General features: G+C 32.6%; 1 protein-coding gene across 3 annotated transcripts in view; it reads left to right on the forward strand.

Annotated features, from left to right (window-relative positions):
* LOC105679299 (neprilysin-4) overlaps positions 1-18,713 on the forward strand; it is a 23,210-nt gene continuing 4,497 nt past the window's right edge. Inside the window, exons 1-9 of one of the 3 annotated variants that reach the window (XM_067351575.1) lie at positions 1-614; positions 3,675-3,786; positions 3,884-4,047; positions 5,523-5,668; positions 11,756-11,944; positions 17,492-17,631; positions 17,735-17,976; positions 18,144-18,401; positions 18,479-18,681. In XM_067351575.1, the coding sequence (XP_067207676.1) occupies positions 3,680-3,786; positions 3,884-4,047; positions 5,523-5,668; positions 11,756-11,944; positions 17,492-17,631; positions 17,735-17,976; positions 18,144-18,401; positions 18,479-18,681 (1,449 nt within the window). In that variant the 5' untranslated portion in view covers positions 1-614; positions 3,675-3,679. The other 2 variants (XR_010889194.1, XM_067351574.1) reach the window with 2 other exon arrangements.

Raw genomic sequence — 18,713 nt, forward strand, 5'->3', positions numbered from 1 at the left:
GAAAAATGTATAAAAAAAAATTACCAGTCGAGTCCATTGGATTCATATGAGAAAAAAAGTTATAATGCAGAAAAATATTATAAAAGAACCTCATTTTAGGAAAAGTAAAAAAAGTCACAAGTTATTTCATTCACATTTAAGTAAAAAATAATGACAATACGAATACAACTAAGTTCATTGGACCCGTTTGATAGACGGAGAGTTAAATTTCAAAAAAAGGAACTGTTTTGAATGGTTTAAAAAAAGTGAGAGCATTAATGCTCTTAGCGCTCGTTACAAGTTTACATTATTTTTGTATATTGCATTTATGCGTAATGTTATGCAACACATTGCATAAATGTTATGGAATATTACAAGTTGGGTGGTTAAGGAATGATCGGTGGGGATGAAGGAATGATCGGTGCGTTACGACGAGATGGACTCAATAACGATGAGGTCGCGCATAGAATGTGAAATATAACGTATCGCGTTATTGAACGATAACTGCTAGTTATTAGAGTCGATTGACGAGTAACTCGACATAAGGAGCGCGTAAAACGTGTGCGTACACGTACAAAGCCGTGTCTCCGACTTGGTCGTCACTCTCGCGATTGGTGTTGCAGGGGCGATCTTATGTATGTAAATTACTGGTACAAATGTCGCTCGGCAAATTTACTCTCATTCATAAGCATTCGTCCATTCGATACGTTTCAGTGACACTCGTACTTTGATCGGACGCGCGTAATAATCTTCGCTCGACTCTCGATTTTCGTGCACATAATATCTCGTTCGCGTTATCCGCGTTGTCCTCTGGCTGTAGATCTAGTCTATCAAGTACGCCGTTCAAAAAAACATAATACGCGCTATCGAAAACACGTGCAAGAACAGATAAACAATTGTATTGTTTCCGAAAGTAAGTTAAATAATTGAAAGCTCTCTCTCTCTCTCTCTCTCTCTCTCTCTCTCTCTCTCTCTCTCTCTCTCTCTCTCTCTCTCTCTCTCTCTCTCTCTCTCTCTCTCTCTCTCTCTCTCTCTCTCTCTCTCTCTCTCTCTCTCTCTCTCTCTCTCTCTCTCTCTCTCTCTCTCTCTCTCTCTCTCTCTCTCTCTCTCTCTCTCTCTCTCTCTCTCTCTCTCTCTCTCTCTCTCTCTCTCTCTCTCTCTCTCTCTCTCTCTCTCTCTCTCTCTCTCTCTCTCTCTCTCTCTCTCTCTCTCTCTCTCTCTCTCTCTCTCTCTCTCTCTCTCTCTCTCTCTCTCTCTCTCTCTCTCTCTCTCTCTCTCTCTCTCTCTCTCTCTCTCCCTCCCTCTCTCTCTCTCTCTCTCTCTCTCTCTCTCCTCCCTCCCTTTCCTTTCTCTCTGTAGAAAATCTGTTTTTTTTCTTTAATATTTAGATAATTTAAGTAATGAACAATTTGTTATTAAGAAATGAGTAAATTGCAAGAACTCGAGGGTACTTGTAGAAAATAAAGTTTTACAGCTTTCTTATATCTGATAGTAAGAAATATGTTTGCTTTAATATATTGCATTTTATTCCTATTTTTTTGCAATGCTTTTTATTGCTTTTTGCTTGCATACAAATTTTTCAACTATTATTTAAATATTGTTTGTTGTTTATATTGCAGTTTATAAACAATGTTAGATTTAGCATAAGAGTAAGCGAAGAATAAATGTAGTATTTTTGTTTCTTCTATATGATTGATTTATAGTCTTTGAATTTTCAATAATCCAACAGTTGTTTAATTGATTTCTAAAATCTGTTTATAAAGAGGTATTTATTTTAACTTAACATAAGGGTATTAAATTGGGTATGAAACAGTGGCGCACCCTTGGGATGGGGGGAGTTTTGGGGGTTAAAATTCCCCTCCAAAATTTATATATATATATATATATATATATATATATATATATATATATATATATATATATAATTAATATACCTTATTTTTTATTAACTTAACAGCAAAAAGTAAAAAATTTGTAGTTAAATAAAATGCGTTCAAACATTTGTATTTTTTGTCTGTTATTAACTATAGTCACAATTTTAATAATTCAAAATTCATGCCAATATCCTTGCAAATAATTATGATAGCTTCTCCAGTTATACTGCTGTTCGAACGTATATAATATCTATTTAAGATATTCATATTGTTATATACATATATAAGTTACTTAAGGAACATCTAGCAGCCATATAGACAAATTTTCTGATTTTTTAAGCTGATTATTAAGCAATTCAGTTAATCTGATTATTTAAGAAAAACCTAGAAAACTCGATATCAATTTATAATTATGCTATTATAAAAATAAATTGTATTTCTTATTAAACACAATGTAACATTTTTATATTTTTTAGTGTTCAATATAAAATTATCCTGACTTTTGGTCATACTGTGTCATTTTGTGTGTGAATTTTAACCCCCCTCCCCCCCCCCCGAAAAAATATCCTGAGTATCCTGAGTATCCACTGGTATGAATTATAACATAAAAATTAATTCAAGTATAATATTATATATTTTTTAACACATTCATTATCTTCTCACTTACATGTACCCAGCGAGAAATGACCTATCAATCGATGTCAAATCGACATCAAATCGACATCAAAGTCATCGATATTACATCATATTGATGTCGATTCGACGTCAATTCGATGAGTCATTTCTCGCTGGGTAAGTTAAAATTAATAATTCATAATTTTTATAATTCGTAATAATCATGATTTTAGCGATTTTTTACATTTGATATTTACTTTTTTTGCTTTATTATCTGTTTTGGCATTTATCTTTTTTTGCTTTTCTCTTGAAAATTCCTAAAATTTATGAAAGAAAAATTGTTCTTAAGATGCATCCCACACAGCATGTACTTATATCCGGGGGATGTTCGAGGGACATTCCGAAGATATCGTATCTCTCAAAGATATCTTCAGGATGTCTTCTGGATATCTTTTGGATATGTATGCTGTGTGGGATACTATTTCTCTAAACATGTTTTAGCTACGCTTTCAAGTTTGAACATATTATAGTAAACGTATCAATTTTAATCTTTTTATACTTCTGTGTCTTTTACAAATTAATTAAAAAGTAAATTATAAAATTAGTTTATTAAGAAAGAAGAAAAATATACTATTAAATATATTAGTGTCAATGAATAATATATGAAATTGTATCACATTAAGTTTGTTTGTTGCGTCCCTGTATTTCATCTCTTTGAGAGCAGAAGATTCGTCTTTAGGAAGACGCTTGTTTGTAAACAAACGTAGTCTGTCAGTCTTATAGAAAGAGCAGAAGATTCGTTCCCAAGGAGACGCTTGTTCTGTAAACAAACGTAGTCTGTCAGTTTCGGAGGAGCTGTCAAATTGTGCGGACGCGTATTGACAGCTCTCTTGTATTAATCGTTTTCGGTTGCAAATATTGTAAATAAGTTCTATTAAAGTTCTCATTTCGTTAAGAAGTGTTCTTTATTTCGTGTGAGTGAGTCCTTCGAGTGAGTGAACATTATTGGAATTGATCGGCCGATCCTTATCGTTCTACGGGAACATAACATTTTGAGACGAATCTTCTGCTCTTTCTATAAGATTGACAGACTATGTTTGTTTACAAACAAGCGTCTCTCTAGAGACGAATCTTCTGCTCTCAAAGAGATGAAATACAGGGACGCAACAGTACATGCGGGTGTGACATGTGTATTATTGTTTTCAGAAAAAATGCAAAGTGGTAGCAGTTTAAATCAATTCAACGACGATGACTTCTTCAGTGATGGACCATGCCCGTCGTGCAGATTAGCCATTAATAAGGAAACTGGTAGACTCAAGTATGTATCAAGTTCTATATTGTTTGCTTCTTATACATTTCAAAATAAATTTTTAATTTTTATTATAATGAGAGTATATGTGTTTTACAAAATGCAGATGGTGTACTGGTGCAAATAAAACATGGCGCTTTCGTATTAAATTAATGCTCCTGATACCTGCCCTGCTGTTGCCAATTACTATAATATTTATCGTTTTATCGCAATTTCAAACCACAACTAAAATTTCCGATTCACACGCGTTTGAGGATAACATCTTTGAGGGTGAGTTTAACTACCGAGTATATAGTTGAGAATTAAACATTTTCATTAATATTTGAAACTTATGTACACTGTAAAAAAATGTGGTGAATTTGTAAACAACATATAAAAATAACATGAATGTACATGAATAACAGAAATGTACTAAATATGTAAATATAATGTAAAATTATGTAAATCTACAATATTTATTTAGTATATTTTCAGTATTTATCATGTAATGTCTACACCTTCTCACACAGCACACATATCTAAAAGACATCCAGAAGACATCCTGAAGATATCTTTGAGAGATACGATATCTTCGAAATGTCTCCCGAACGTCCCCCGGATATACATGCATGCTGTGTGGGTTATTTGTGTAAATTTATCGAGTTTTTTTACGGTATATATAACCCCATACAACACACAAAGATTGCATACACATTGCATCAATCTTTCATTGCAATGTTGTAATATTGCAAATTCACTGCAAAATGTTGTTGCATCATTGCTGTGGGATTGCAGCAACGTTAAAATGTCCGTCTTTAGGAAGATTGTAACGAAATATTACAGTAATATTGCAATATAATAAATTTGCAATAATGCATTGTCATTGCAATCTCAGAATAATGTTGCATATATTTTTATTTATTCGGACATTTATCTGTCCGATTTCTGAACAATCAGTTCAATATCTGAATTCCCTGTGTTAAGGTCGTATCAGAAAAATTTAACTGATAAAAATAGTTACTATGTCTTTAATCTTACTAGCCACTCTTTGGAAGTTTTATATTATCATGACTAAAACTTAAATACGAGATAGAGTTTGCAACGCGCGTCGCATAACGGTAAACGAACGAACCACCCAGGGAGAAATACAGGTCGAAGAAACCTCTATTAGATGTCTATTAGACGTTTCTTCGATTTGTATTTCTTGCTGGGTAGCGATTACCGAATATTGCTCTTGTAATGTTTTTGCAATGTTGCTGTCACATTCTCATGAAATATTACAATTCAATGTTCCAATCATCTCTCAACAATATTACATTGCAACTTGCAAGATTGTAACATTGCTGCAATGTAAATGCAATGTTTTGTGCTGTATGGGACATTGCTATTTTAATTATAGTAAATTTCATTTATTTTATATTTTATTTCATTTATAATTAATTAAATTTATGATTAAATTTATTCCAATAAATAAACGGCATTCTGTTTTACATTAATAATTAATTATTAATTAAAAATTTATAATTAATAATTAAAAATTAATAAGTTTGTTGGTTAAAACTAAAAAATTTATTAGAAATGTCAATTAAATAAAACATAGTCGTGTAAAACTGCATCGTAAAAGAAAAAAAAAAAAAAAAAAGAAAACATTCAGTGCTCAATTGCAATCACATTGATGTTTCTCTCGCAGATCATAGATAAAAAAATCTTAAACTGTAGTACAGTTCCTTAAGAATATTTGTTAATGATTAATTTTATATCATTAGTTACTAGTCGCAACGATGTAGAGCATGCAGCAGAAAAAACTGAAGAGGATCGACTCTTATTACTCGATTTGAAAACGAGTTACGTGCCTACGGACATGTATTCTCCACTTCGATCACTTCAACGACGCAAGAGAAACATTGACAAGGTACTTAATCTTCAAGAAACAATCCCAAATTTAATTATCTAACTAAAGCGCATCTTCTCTTTTCTTTTTTTATTTCTTTTTCTACTGTCCCAGTAAATACTAACCAATATTAGTAACATAATATCAATGTTATAATTTCCCACTCAACAATATAATAGTTACGTACAAGATATGTTATATTGCAATAACGTTGTTGAGTGGGAAATTATAACATTGATGTTATGTTATTGTTGGTTTGTTAGGGTATTTACATCCGTCATTCTTTCTTTTTTTTTTGTTCCTCTATTTCCAATACTTCTCCTGTAGTCTGTCAGTCTGTAATTATCCTATCTTAAAAAAGATACATAAAGTCGATAACTCGCGGATTGTTTATTTCGATGCGCGTTGTATGTAATACATACGTTACTTCGTGCTATCGAGCGGTTGTCATTGCGGAAATTGCATACTTTGACAGTTCATATTTTTAGAACAGGTATTTTTAGTGCAGGTATTTTTTTATTACTTTTGCGTTTTACAGAAAATATTTAAAGTATCTTTTTAGATGGAGTTATAGTATACAGGGTGCGTCAGCTAAATCCGGACAAAACAAATTGTTTATTAAAACACTCTTTAGACTCAGAAAAAACTTGAAATTATGAAATATTTTTTTGTACGTTGCTTAAGGGATCCTCTCTGAGTACAATTATTCTATATAACCCCCGTTTGCTGCGATCACTGCTTCAATCCTTTGCCTGAAGCGCGAGCATGCTCTTTTCAACTGCTCCTTGTCTAAATCAACTGTTATATATTACTTTTTGTACTATAGCCAGAGGTTCTTGAAACACAATATCAATTCTCTGTAGTTAATATAAAGTTTATTGTGAAAAGACAATACGCGGTAGGATTCTTTTCGATTACAGTCTTAACTGAACAGAAGAAGCGCATTTTCATTAGTCACGCAACAGTAGCGCACGCACTCTACAGACACTGGCGCCAAACATAAAACAATTATTCTCTACACCTTCCCTTAATTGTTAAATTATTGTATATGAATCTTACAACTAATTTGTAACATATATAAATCTTACATCTAAATCTAACTTAGTTTACTAATTTACTTTTGTGAGTCTCAAACTTAATTTGTCCTAGCGCTTTAGTAAATATATCTGCAAGCTGCATATTAGTGGAACAATATTTTATCTCTATTAGTCCATCAGCGACTTTTTCGTTTATAAATCTATATCTGACATCAATATGTTTACTTCTTTTGTTTCCTATACTATTTTTAATTAAACAAATGGTACTTTGATTGTCAATATTCAAAGTTGCTTTAATTGGTTTACCTGTCAATTCCTCAATTAGAAATTTAAGATACAAAATTTCCTTGCAACATTCTGTTGCCGCAATGTACTCCGCTTCGGTACTTGATAACGCTATTATAGACTGCTTCTTAGAGCACCAACTTATAGGACCGCCTGAGTACATAATTACAAAACCGGTCGTACTTTTCCGAGTCTCTATGTCTCCTGCATAATCAGAGTCTGAATAACCTATTAATTCTTCCTCATCTTTATTGTTATTCACATTGTATCTAATACCTAAATTCTTAGTTGCATTTATATATCTGAATATTCTCTTTACATTTGCTACATCTTGTGTGGATGGTTTTTCTAAGTGTCTGCTCGCATATCCTACAGCGTAAGCTAAGTCGGGTCTTGTTTTACTGGCTAAATATAAGATGCTTCCAACGCTTTCTCGATATGGAAAAACCTTGTTCATTTCCTTTTCTCCGTCATCATTTGTTAATATAGGAGTATTTACGGGTTTTGAATTTTCCATATTAAACGTCTTTATCATGTGTTCTGCATAACTTGATTGTTCTAACTTGAGATATCCTTTACCTTGTTGTATTTCTATACCTAAAAAGGATTTTATATTTTTAAATATAGTTATTTGAAATTCCTTACCTAAATTACTTAGAAGTCTGTTAATGACTAATTTGTTTTGTCCTATGATAAGTCCGTCATCCACATAGATAGCCAATATTAAGGAGTTATCATCAGTCTTGTATATACATGGTTCTGTTCTTGTTGGTTTTAATCCTTTAGTTTTAAGAAAAGTAGTAAAACGCTGGTTTCATTTTAAAGGAGCTTGTTTGAGCCCGTATAAAGCCTTGTTGAGTTTACATATCTTATTATCACTTTTATATCCGTTCGGAAGTTCCATGAAGATTTCCTCATCTAGATTTCCATATAAGAATGCGGTTTTTATATCAAACTTTATAATATAGTCTTCTCTTTTTGTAACAATTGCAAGTAGTGTTCTCATAGAGTTGCTATTTACTACCGGACTAAAAGTTTCTTCAAAATCTATACCGTAGCGTTGTTCGCATCCCCGCACCACCAACCGCGCCTTATATCTTCCGTCGTCCTTTATCTTAAAAACCCATTTATTACTTAAGATCTTTTTGTTCTTTGCTTCAGTTCTGTCTACAGTCTTCCATGTGTTGTTTTCTTCCAATGACTTTCTCTCTTCTTCTATAGCCTTTTTCCATTTTTCCTTGTCTGATCCTGTTATTGCTTCTTCGTATGTTAAAAATACATAATCTTTAAATTTGCTTGGAGTTTTCTTTATCCGTTTTCCACGACCGAATTCTTCTTCAATTTCGTGTTCTTGTTCTTCTTCTTCTTCATTTTGTGATTCTTTATTTGTATCTTGATACTGACCAGAAAAATCTTCTTCACTTTCAGATGTGTTTTCTAGATCATCTCTAATTTCTTCTTGTTCTTCATTCCGATCTTCTTCTATATTTGTATTTATTCTTACTGATTTGTTTTGTGTTATATTTTCTAATTTATTTTCTTCAGCAAATGTTACATCTCTTGAAATTATTATTTTTCTTCGTTCTTGATCATACAGTCGATACCCGTTTGGAGCATAACCAACAAAGATATATTTTCTGCATCTATCATCCAGTTTCTTCAGTGGTGTTAATGTTCTTGTGTAAGCGTTACAACCAAAAATATGCAATTTTGATAAATCTGGTTTTTGCGACATCCAGTTTTCAAACGGTGTTCCTTGAACTGCGTCGGTGGGACTTCTGTTTGTTAAATATGCAGCTGTGTGAATTGCTTCTCCCCAGAAACTTTTATCTATTCCTGCATCTATGAGTAAGGCTCTAGTTTTTTCAATTAATGTTCTGTTCATACGTTCCGCCTTTCCGTTAAGCTGTGGTGTATAGGGTGTTGTGACGTCCATGATTGTTCCTCTTTGTTTACACCAGGTTTTAAGGTCTTTGTTGACATACTCGCGTCCATTGTCACATCTTAATTTTGAAATTTTCAGGTTCCATTTTGTTTCTACTTGATTTGCGTATTCCTTTACTAGGTCACATACTTCAAATTTTCCTTCAATAAGATAGACCATAACAAAGTTTGTAAAATCGTCTATAAAAGTTAACATATATTTCTTTTTATCCCAAGTGGAAGGGTCTATTGGTCCACATATATCTGTATGAATAATTTCTAAAGGTCTCTTTGCTCTTGTTCTTTTCTCACCGAAAGGTATTCTAGTCTGTTTAGCTTTAACGCAAGTTTCACATACGTTATTTAAAATATCTAAGCTTTTATTTGTTATTTCCATACCTTTTGATATAGTTACTAATTTTTTTATATTTTCTTTTCCAAAATGTCCTAGTTTTTGATGCCATTCAAAAGCCTTTTTATTTTCTTGTGTTAGAAGAGCGCTGCCCTCAGGATCTTGACTTAAGTTTATAGTCCACAAACCATTTTTACTTCGATAGCCAACTAGTTTTACGTTATCTTTCCATATTTCGGCTTTTTCTTTAGTGAAAGTTACCTTTCCTCTATTTTCCGTAATTGCATTGACTGATAATAAGTTTTTGCTTAGATCTGTGACATAGAGAACCTTGTTAAGTACGCATTTGTTTGTTTCAACAATGCCGATTTCTTCAGCTTTCAAAACTTGTGACTTTTTTGCTGTTTTAATTTCTGACTTTACTTTTTGTATATTTTTAAACAAGTTCTTGTCATTTGTCATATGTGATGACGAGCCTGAGTTCAAAATCCATTCATCTGTTTTACAACCAGTGGCTAGAAATGATACTTTATCCTTTGTAGACACTCGATCATCTATTTTATTTTTACGAAAATAGCAATCTTTTTCAGAGTGATTATTTTTCTTGCATATATTGCACCTAATTGTACTTCTTGAACTATCTTTCTTTTTACAGAATTTTGCTATATGTCCTCGACCATTGCACTTGAAACAGCGTGTTTCTTGATTATTTTCTTTATTTGCCTTGCATGCTTTTGCTAGGTGTCCTGAGTTATTGCACTTATAACATTTTTTTTCAGTCGATTTGAACGCTACTCCATCCTGTTTCTCATCAGTTACAGACAGCCTATTTTCTTCAGAAAGTAGTCTTGATGTGAGGTTTGTAAGTGTTTTCTGATCTTGAACGGTGGAGTCCCAAGCACATGCAAAATATTTATAATTATCTGGCAGAGTTGCAAGTATTTTTGACATCAACATAGAATCGTCAATGTCTGCGTTTAGAATTTTTAACCTATATGCTAAATTTTCAAGTTTACTCACATGTGTAGCGATATCAGTTCCTTTCTGATATGTAAAATTGAAAAATTCCTGAAGTAGAATACATTTTTGCTGTTGTGTATCCCTTTCGTACATGGCACAGATTCTTTGAAACATTTCGTGAGACGTTTTGCATACGAGTATGTGAGTCAATGGTTGTCTTTCTATCGTTGTGATTATTATTTTCTGGGCACGTGCATCTTTCCGGATCCATTCTATTTTTGCTTGTTCTGTAATATCTTCCGTTAGTGCCGATATTCCTGTTACGATCTCATATAATCCGAGAGACTTGAACAAAATTATAACTTGAAATTTCCAAATCATGTAATTTTCACTGTCCTTCAACTTCTCTATATGTGTTACTTCGTCTTGACTATTCGACGTCATTTTTTTTTACTTTTTACTTTTTACCTTTTTTACTGATTTTACACCTCTGACATTCCTGGGCACATAACCTGTTATATATTACTTTTTGTACTATAGCCAGAGGTTCTTGAAACACAATATCAATTCTCTGTAGTTAATATAAAGTTTATTGTGAAAAGACAATACGGAAGGATTCTTTTCGATTACAGTCTTAACTGAACAGAAGAAGCGCATTTTTATTAGTCACGCAATAGTAGCGCACGCACTCTACAGACACTGGCGCCAAACATAAAACAATTATTCTCTACATCAACGAATGCTGCTTCAATAGCGGCTTGAAGAGTTGCCACATTGGGGTGCCTGGACTTGTTAGACAATCTTTCAATAACGCCCCAAACATAATAATCTAGGGGGTTTAAATCCAAACTATTAGGAGGCCAGAATTCCTTGGACCAAAACGCATCCACGTTATCGTTAAGCCAATTTTGCACTAATTGGCTTGTGTGAGCTGGTGCACCGTCTTGTTGAAAAATGTACGGCCTCCCGGAGGCCGTAGTTTCCATCCATGGCTTTATTACAGTCCTCAAAATCCGGAGGTAAACCTCCTTCGTGATGGTTTCTCCCTTTTTAAAGAAATACGGCGGCATGACATCACCCTCATTAGAGACGACGCTTAAGACGTGAACATTGGCTGGAAACTTCGTCCTGCCTATTATGGGGACATCCTCGGGATCACGGGCGAGCCAACGGTCGTTCCTTCGACTCACTTTTGTCGATCTCGAGTACTTGAAGAACCGAATAATTTCGATCGGCGAACGTCCGGCGCGAAGCGCTTCAATTATCGCCGCTCTTCGATTGTATTCCGCACTTGATTTTATTGACTCGGACATTTTAAAGGTTATACACGTTTTACACAAACATTTGACTAACGCGAACATTAACAATCATTTGTTTCTAAATTCACACGTAGCAAAGAATTCTAATTTAATTTTGTCCGGATTTAGCTGACGTACCCTGTATATTTCTTTGTAATTAAAAGAATAAATAACGCGCGTGTAGCGCACGCTTATGTGTGTTTAGTTGTTTTAAAAAAGCTATGAGTATGAGAGCAACACAAATTTTTTTCAGAAAAATCGCACGAGAGATGGTTTCGAGTTGGATAATCAAGCGATATCTTCATTACGTACACATTTAACTGAGACCAAGGTAGTCGATTCCTCTTTGAAGAAAGAATTAAATAGGAAAAATAATACGATGAAAAGATCTTCGTCGGATTCAGACAGCAGGAATTACACTAATAAAATTAAGCAATCAAAGGTATCTTTATGTAATATGTTTACAATTTTTAAATTTCTTTTTAATATCGTTTATAATATTAAAAGAATTCATCAAAAATATAGTCATTGGTCACATTTTTAATTAGCAAAATATTTTCTGGCAATTTATATGCAACATTTGTAGAACAAAAGTTTTTTTGGTAATTACAATTAGGGAGCCACCTTTGATTTCAATAATTTTTACATATGTTACCAAGTCATTACCCTGAGTAATGTTGTGAAGGTTTTAGGCACTCGTTGTTTATTAAAAAGTTAACAAAATAAGTTTTTATTAACAAAATAAGTTTCATGAATTACACGTAATTTTCGGACACTATGTACATTTAATAGAACGTACTCTTAACAGATTTGTTTATTTGGGGAAGGGCAAACTGTACCACCATCTCGAAAAATCCCTAACCTAACTTAGGGGCCTATTCTGTAACTTTTAACGATGTTGTTATGGCTGCGTTCGGAAACACACACTGTGTGCACACCAACACACAATAATCGTTCGGAAACATGTTAGTGGTACTTAATGTGCATTCGGGTGAATCGTTCGAAAACGTTGAACGAGTACCACCAGTGTGCCACGAAACCACTCGCCGAAAACGCTATATGTATCATTGTGCAGCTATTACACGATACAAAAAACCTGCGCAGTGATACATAGCGACATCGTTAAAAGTTGAATAGGGGGGCTTATCTCTACTCCGAGACAAAGCTGCCAGTTTTCCCCGGAGAGCTCCACACGCACACAACCGAGACCCGCTGACGTCACGTGTCCGTGTGCGCTCGGCTGTCGACTGATAGAAGTGAGCGGACCTATGTCTCCTTCCCACCAAGCCTAGCATCAAACCGGTTTTGACGCTCGCACCATTTCTTCTGCCAAGCGTTGGCAGCAAAATGCTTTCCTGAATTTCGCTCCACGCGACTAAGTCGACTAGCGGCGTGTTGCTTTCGCTCGACGCGATATTTTTTCTGAGATTTACAGTCTTTTATGAAATATATATCATATTCATATTAATAAAATATTTTAACATTATGTATTTGCAGAATATGATTTTTCACGTTAATGTATAAAATAAGAATAAAGTAATAAAAATTATATATTGCAATATATAAACAAAACAAGTAACATTTCTACAATTTTAGTAGAAAAACATTTTTCCTATTAAAACATATTAACATGAGTTAATTGCGATAAAAATAAGCTGTAAACATATTTAATATATTATTAATTTATTTATATTATCCAATTTTACAAATTAACGTAAAAAATCACATTATAAATGCATAATATCTTTTGTAAATAGCAAGATACATTGAGAAGTAAAGGAAAAAATTGATTGAAAATAAAAGAAACATGTTTTTACTTAAAAAATATTTATGACTATCTTATTTAACACAAAAGTAATCTGGACAAAGCATACCAATGTAATTATACATCGGATAGTTTAGTATTTTAATTTTATTTTAACCATTTTAATATAGTGGTCTTCCGCACCACCCAAGAGGTGGATCTTCGCAGGAACCCTATTGTACCACTTTTCATTTTTCTTTATACATTACCTTTATATAGATATGGTGTCGTTTGCAGACAAGATACTTATTGTACACTTGTCGGTCATAAATGTGGTGTCATTTGCAGACAAAATACTTGTTACATGCCTGTCGTTTATAAGTGAGGTGTCCTTTGTGGACATATTAATGAAATTTTATTTATCTTAATTAAAAATGATAAGGGTCAACAAATAATAAAATTATAAAAGGAAAGGAGCAATAGGAATCAAAACGCTAGATTTTAGTGCGAACGAACTTGTATTGAGTTATAATAACATCAATATAAACAGACATTTTATAGCCTGTCATCAGGCTATCCTTAGTGTGGAATAAATAAAATACATATGAAAACGCACGCTGATTTACATTAAGATCTGAGTTAAAACAAAAATAATTTAGACGCAAGATTTGTTGTAAAATTAATAAAAAAAGTTAGTTTTAACATTGATATAATTAATGTTAGCTCGTCGGTTTTACAAATAAAAGATAGAAAAAAAAATTAAAAATTGAAAATTTGTCAAAAATTTTATAAAAAAAGTTAATTAAAATAAAATAAAATAATAAAATAAATTAAAATCATTCAATATTCGAGATCAACAAGTTAAAGAAAAGTTAGTCAATAAAAAAATAATAAAATAAAATAAAATGAAATTTACAAAATTTATGTTAAGATAAATAATAGTTTTTTATTATTGTATGACCTCTTCCCCGACTGTTTCTTCTGTTCCTCCGGCCACCTCTGTTGTTTTGGCCTCCTCTTCTTCTTGTTATTCCAGAAGAACCTGGTCTAACATGATTGTCATATTGTAAATTTCACCAAGCGTACCACCGTGCACGCGACCAACCACCTCCTCTTCTTTTTTTTCTAAAAATAAACACATTTATAGATTAATAATTTAAAACAATTATGCATATGAATAAATCATTTAGTTACAAAAAAATAAATAAATATCAATATATATGAAAGAGGCTAATGGAGCCACCGTTGGTTGTTAGTGCGAAATTTTTTATGTTTTGTATGGAAACTTGATTCGTCTGCATTGAGACATTAAAATGTACACTGATCTCAGATTCGAGATACTAAAGTGTACGAGAATTGCATACATCGATCTTATTATTCAAGAATCGGAATGTATGATTAAAGTAAGCAAGTTATTTGAAAGGAAGGAAAACGGGAGAAAAAATATAAGAGATAAAAAAATTCGCACTAACAACCAGCGGTGGCTCCATTAGCCTCTTTCATATATATTGATATTTATTTATTTTTTTGTAACTAAATAATTTATTTATATGCATAATTGTTTTAAATTATTAATCTATAAATGTGTTTATTTTTAGAAAAAAAAAGAAGTGGAAGTGGTTGGTCGCGTGCACGGTGGTACACTCGGCGAAATTTACAATATGACAATCATGTTAGACCAGGTTCTTCTGGAATAACAAGAAGAAGAGGAAGCCAAAACAACAGAGGTGGCCGGAGGAACAGAAGAGGCAGTCGGGGAAGAGGTCATACAATAATAAAAAACTATTATTTATCTTAACATAAATTTTGTAAATTTCATTTTATTTTATTTTATTATTTTTTTATTGACTAACTTTTCTTTAACTTGTTGATCTCGAGTATTGAATGATTTTAATTTATTTTATTATTTTATTTTATTTTAATTAACTTTTTTTATAAAATTTTTGACAAATTTTCAATTTTTAATTTTTTTTTCTATCTTTTATTTGTAAAACCGACGAGCTAACATTAATTATATCAATGTTAAAACTAACTTTTTTTATTAATTTTACAACAAATCTTGCGTCTAAATTATTTTTGTTTTAACTCAGATCTTAATGTAAATCAGCGTGCGTTTTCATATGTATTTTATTTATTCCACACTAAGGATAGCCTGATGACAGGCTATGAAATGTCTGTTTATACTGATGTTATTATAACTCAATACAAGTTCGTTCGCACTAAAATCTAGCGTTTTGATTCCTATTGCTCCTTTCCTTTTATAATTTTATTATTTATTGACCCTTATCATTTTTAATTAAGATAAATAAAATTTCATTAATATGTCCACAAAGGACACCACACTTATAAACGACAGGCATGTAACAAGTATTTTGTCTGCAAATGACACACTTGTAAACGATATGTAACAAGTATCTTGTCTACAAATGACACCACATTTATGACCGACAAGTGTATGATAAGTATCTTGTCTGCAAACGACACCATATCTATATAAAGGTAATTTATAAAGAAAAATGAAAAGTGGTACAATAAGGTTCCTGGCGAAGATCCATCTCTTGGGTGGTGCGGAAGACCACTATATTAAAATGGTTAAAATAAAATTAAAATACTAAACTATCCGATGTATAATCACATTGGTATGCTTTGTCCAGATTACTTTTGTGTTAAATAAGATAGTCATAAATAGTTTTTAAGTAAAAACATGTTTCTTTTATTTTCAATCAATTTTTTCCTTTACTTCTCAATGTATCTTGCTATTTATAAAAGATATTATGCATTTATAATGTGATTTTTCACGTTAATGTGTAAAATTGGATAATATAAATAAATTAATAATATATTAAATATGTTTACAGCTTATTTTTATCGCAATTAACTCATGTTAATATGTTTTAATAGGAAAAATGTTTTTCTACTAAAATTGTAGAAATGTTACTTGTTTTGTTTATATATTGCAATATATAATTTTTATTACTTTATTCTTATTTTATACATTAACGTGAAAAATCATATTCTGCAAATACATAATGTTAAAATATTTTATTAATATGAATATGATATATATTTCATAAAAGACTGTAAATCTCAGAAAAAATATCGCGTCGAGCGAAAGCAACACGCCGCTAGTCGACTTAGTCGCGTGGAGCAAAATTCGGGAAAGCATTTTTGCTGCCAACGCTTGGCAGAAGAAATGGTGCGAGCGTCAAAACCGGTTTGATGCTAGGCTTGGTGGGAAGGAGAGACATAGGTCCGCTCACTTCTACCAGTCGACAGCCGAGCACACACGGACACGTGACGTCAGCGGGTCTCGGTTGTGTGCGTGTGGAGCTCTCCGGGGAAAACTGGCAGCTCTGCTCCGAGATGTGTAAGTATTGCATTAGATTAGAGTTTTTTTGGGGTGGGAGTGAAGAAGTAGGGGCAAAGCTCCTTTCTCGCTTACGCTTTCAATTTACTACACGTAAATAAATGTAAATGCATTGTGAAAATGTTCTGAATATCGAAATAAACAATTACGTGTACGTATTATTTTTTGGCATCGAAGACATACAATTTCTCGTATCACTTGTATTTCGTATAAATAGTTAATGAATAATCTTCATTACTGTATATCAAATGAAGAAATTCATGTAACAACACGTTGTAGAAAATGAATTCGCAACAGAAACTGTGTGTCTGACAATATTTCTACAGCATAAGAGGAAAATATTTCCCACACAGCACACATATCCAAAAGATATCCAGAAGACATTCTGAAGATATCTTCGGAATGTCCCCCGAACGTCCCCCGGATACATGCTGTGTGGATTGCTACATGACAACAGTATAACAACTTTTTTTGGAAATTCCTAAGTTGGAGCAATACAAGGAACTAATTCTGTACCTCTTATTGATGAATAAGTCCTTATTGGCATCTGAAAATTACGTGTCTACGTGGTGTCAGAAAATTACGTTGTAGGTATTCAATAAACTTATTTTGTTAATAACTTTTTAATAAACAACGAGTGTCGACTAAAACCTTCACAACATTAGGATAATAATTTTGATAACATATATATATAAATTATTGAAATCGGAAGTGGCTTTCTAATTATAAATAATTACTTTTTTTATATACGTATAATAAAAATATTAGAATTACACATTTTTTCTTTCTTTGCCACGAAAAAATAATCTGCTAATCTGAGAATGTGGTTTGTGACTTTTGACCAAAAGATTCCTTCAATTGTTGCCAATATTACACAGGTAAAGGACAGCGATGTCATAGAAAGCAATAACGCGCAAAATCTTGAAGAGTTAGATAATTTCTTAGGCGATCACTATCAAGAAATAGAAATTGATGATACTTACAAAAGTAACGAAACAAGGGATCATCACTACTCCGAGTCAGTAATTCTTTAATTAATACTGATCAATATTTTTATTCTGTTTTCATTTCTTTCTTAGATTCTAATCGAATGCTTAATCGACAATTTTCCAATATTCTAGAAAGAGAGGAGGAACTATGCCATTTAACAATAAATACGAGAATATAGGTATCACGAAACGACTGAAAGACGAGTCGGCGGTAAGAACTCAAAAAGAAAATGCATTCTCTATTTTCATGAATAATACAGAAACATGGTCAGCAATGACTGATGGGCGCGATGCGATCAAGAATGACGAAATATTTAATTTTCATACATTCTGGAAAGGTGAAGAAAATGCTAGAGGCATCAGAGAGGCTCGAGGTATATCGCATTACAAAATTGACTGTACTGTTCTTTTACATCCTCTAAATTTCTCGCTGGCGTTAAATAATAACTTAACTGTATTTTGAGAATACTGATCTTATAATTGATTGATAAAATTGCGTGATGTATTAAAAACTAAAAGAAACAATTATTATTAAACATAGCTGAAATAATGCTGAAGTACATGGATAAGAGTGTGGATCCATGTCAAGATTTTTATCAATACGCTTGTGGTAACTGGGCAAAACATAATCCAATTCCAAAAGACAAAGCTGGCTATGATACTTTTGAAATGCTCAGAGAATCGCTAGATTTTGTATTAAAAGAATTACTAGAGGATCCCATATCGCATGATGTTGAATTTGACGCTGAAGATGCTACAATAAAAGCAAAATATCTGTTTCAAAGCTGCATGAACTACGGTAGGCAAACACAGAAAAATATTTTATACCGAATTAATATTCGTACAAGTCTGCTAACGCGACAAGAATGTGGCTAGAGATCTTGGAGCAACGTATGGAACGGCCGCTTATTCTGCTCTTGGATCAACTTGGCGGTTGGCCGATTCTAAAACCGGATTGGGAGTCCGATAAATTTGACTGGCTTCACTTGACCGCGCAACTTCGACTGTACAATAACGATATATTAATCTCAGAATGGGTGGGACCAGATATTAAAAACAGCGACAAGTACGTGATACAGGTAACAGTAGCTTGTCACTTGTCACATCGTGA

The sequence above is a fragment of the Linepithema humile genome, chromosome 3, assembly GCF_040581485.1.
Source record: "Linepithema humile isolate Giens D197 chromosome 3, Lhum_UNIL_v1.0, whole genome shotgun sequence".
NCBI classification, from domain to species: domain Eukaryota; kingdom Metazoa; phylum Arthropoda; class Insecta; order Hymenoptera; family Formicidae; genus Linepithema; species Linepithema humile.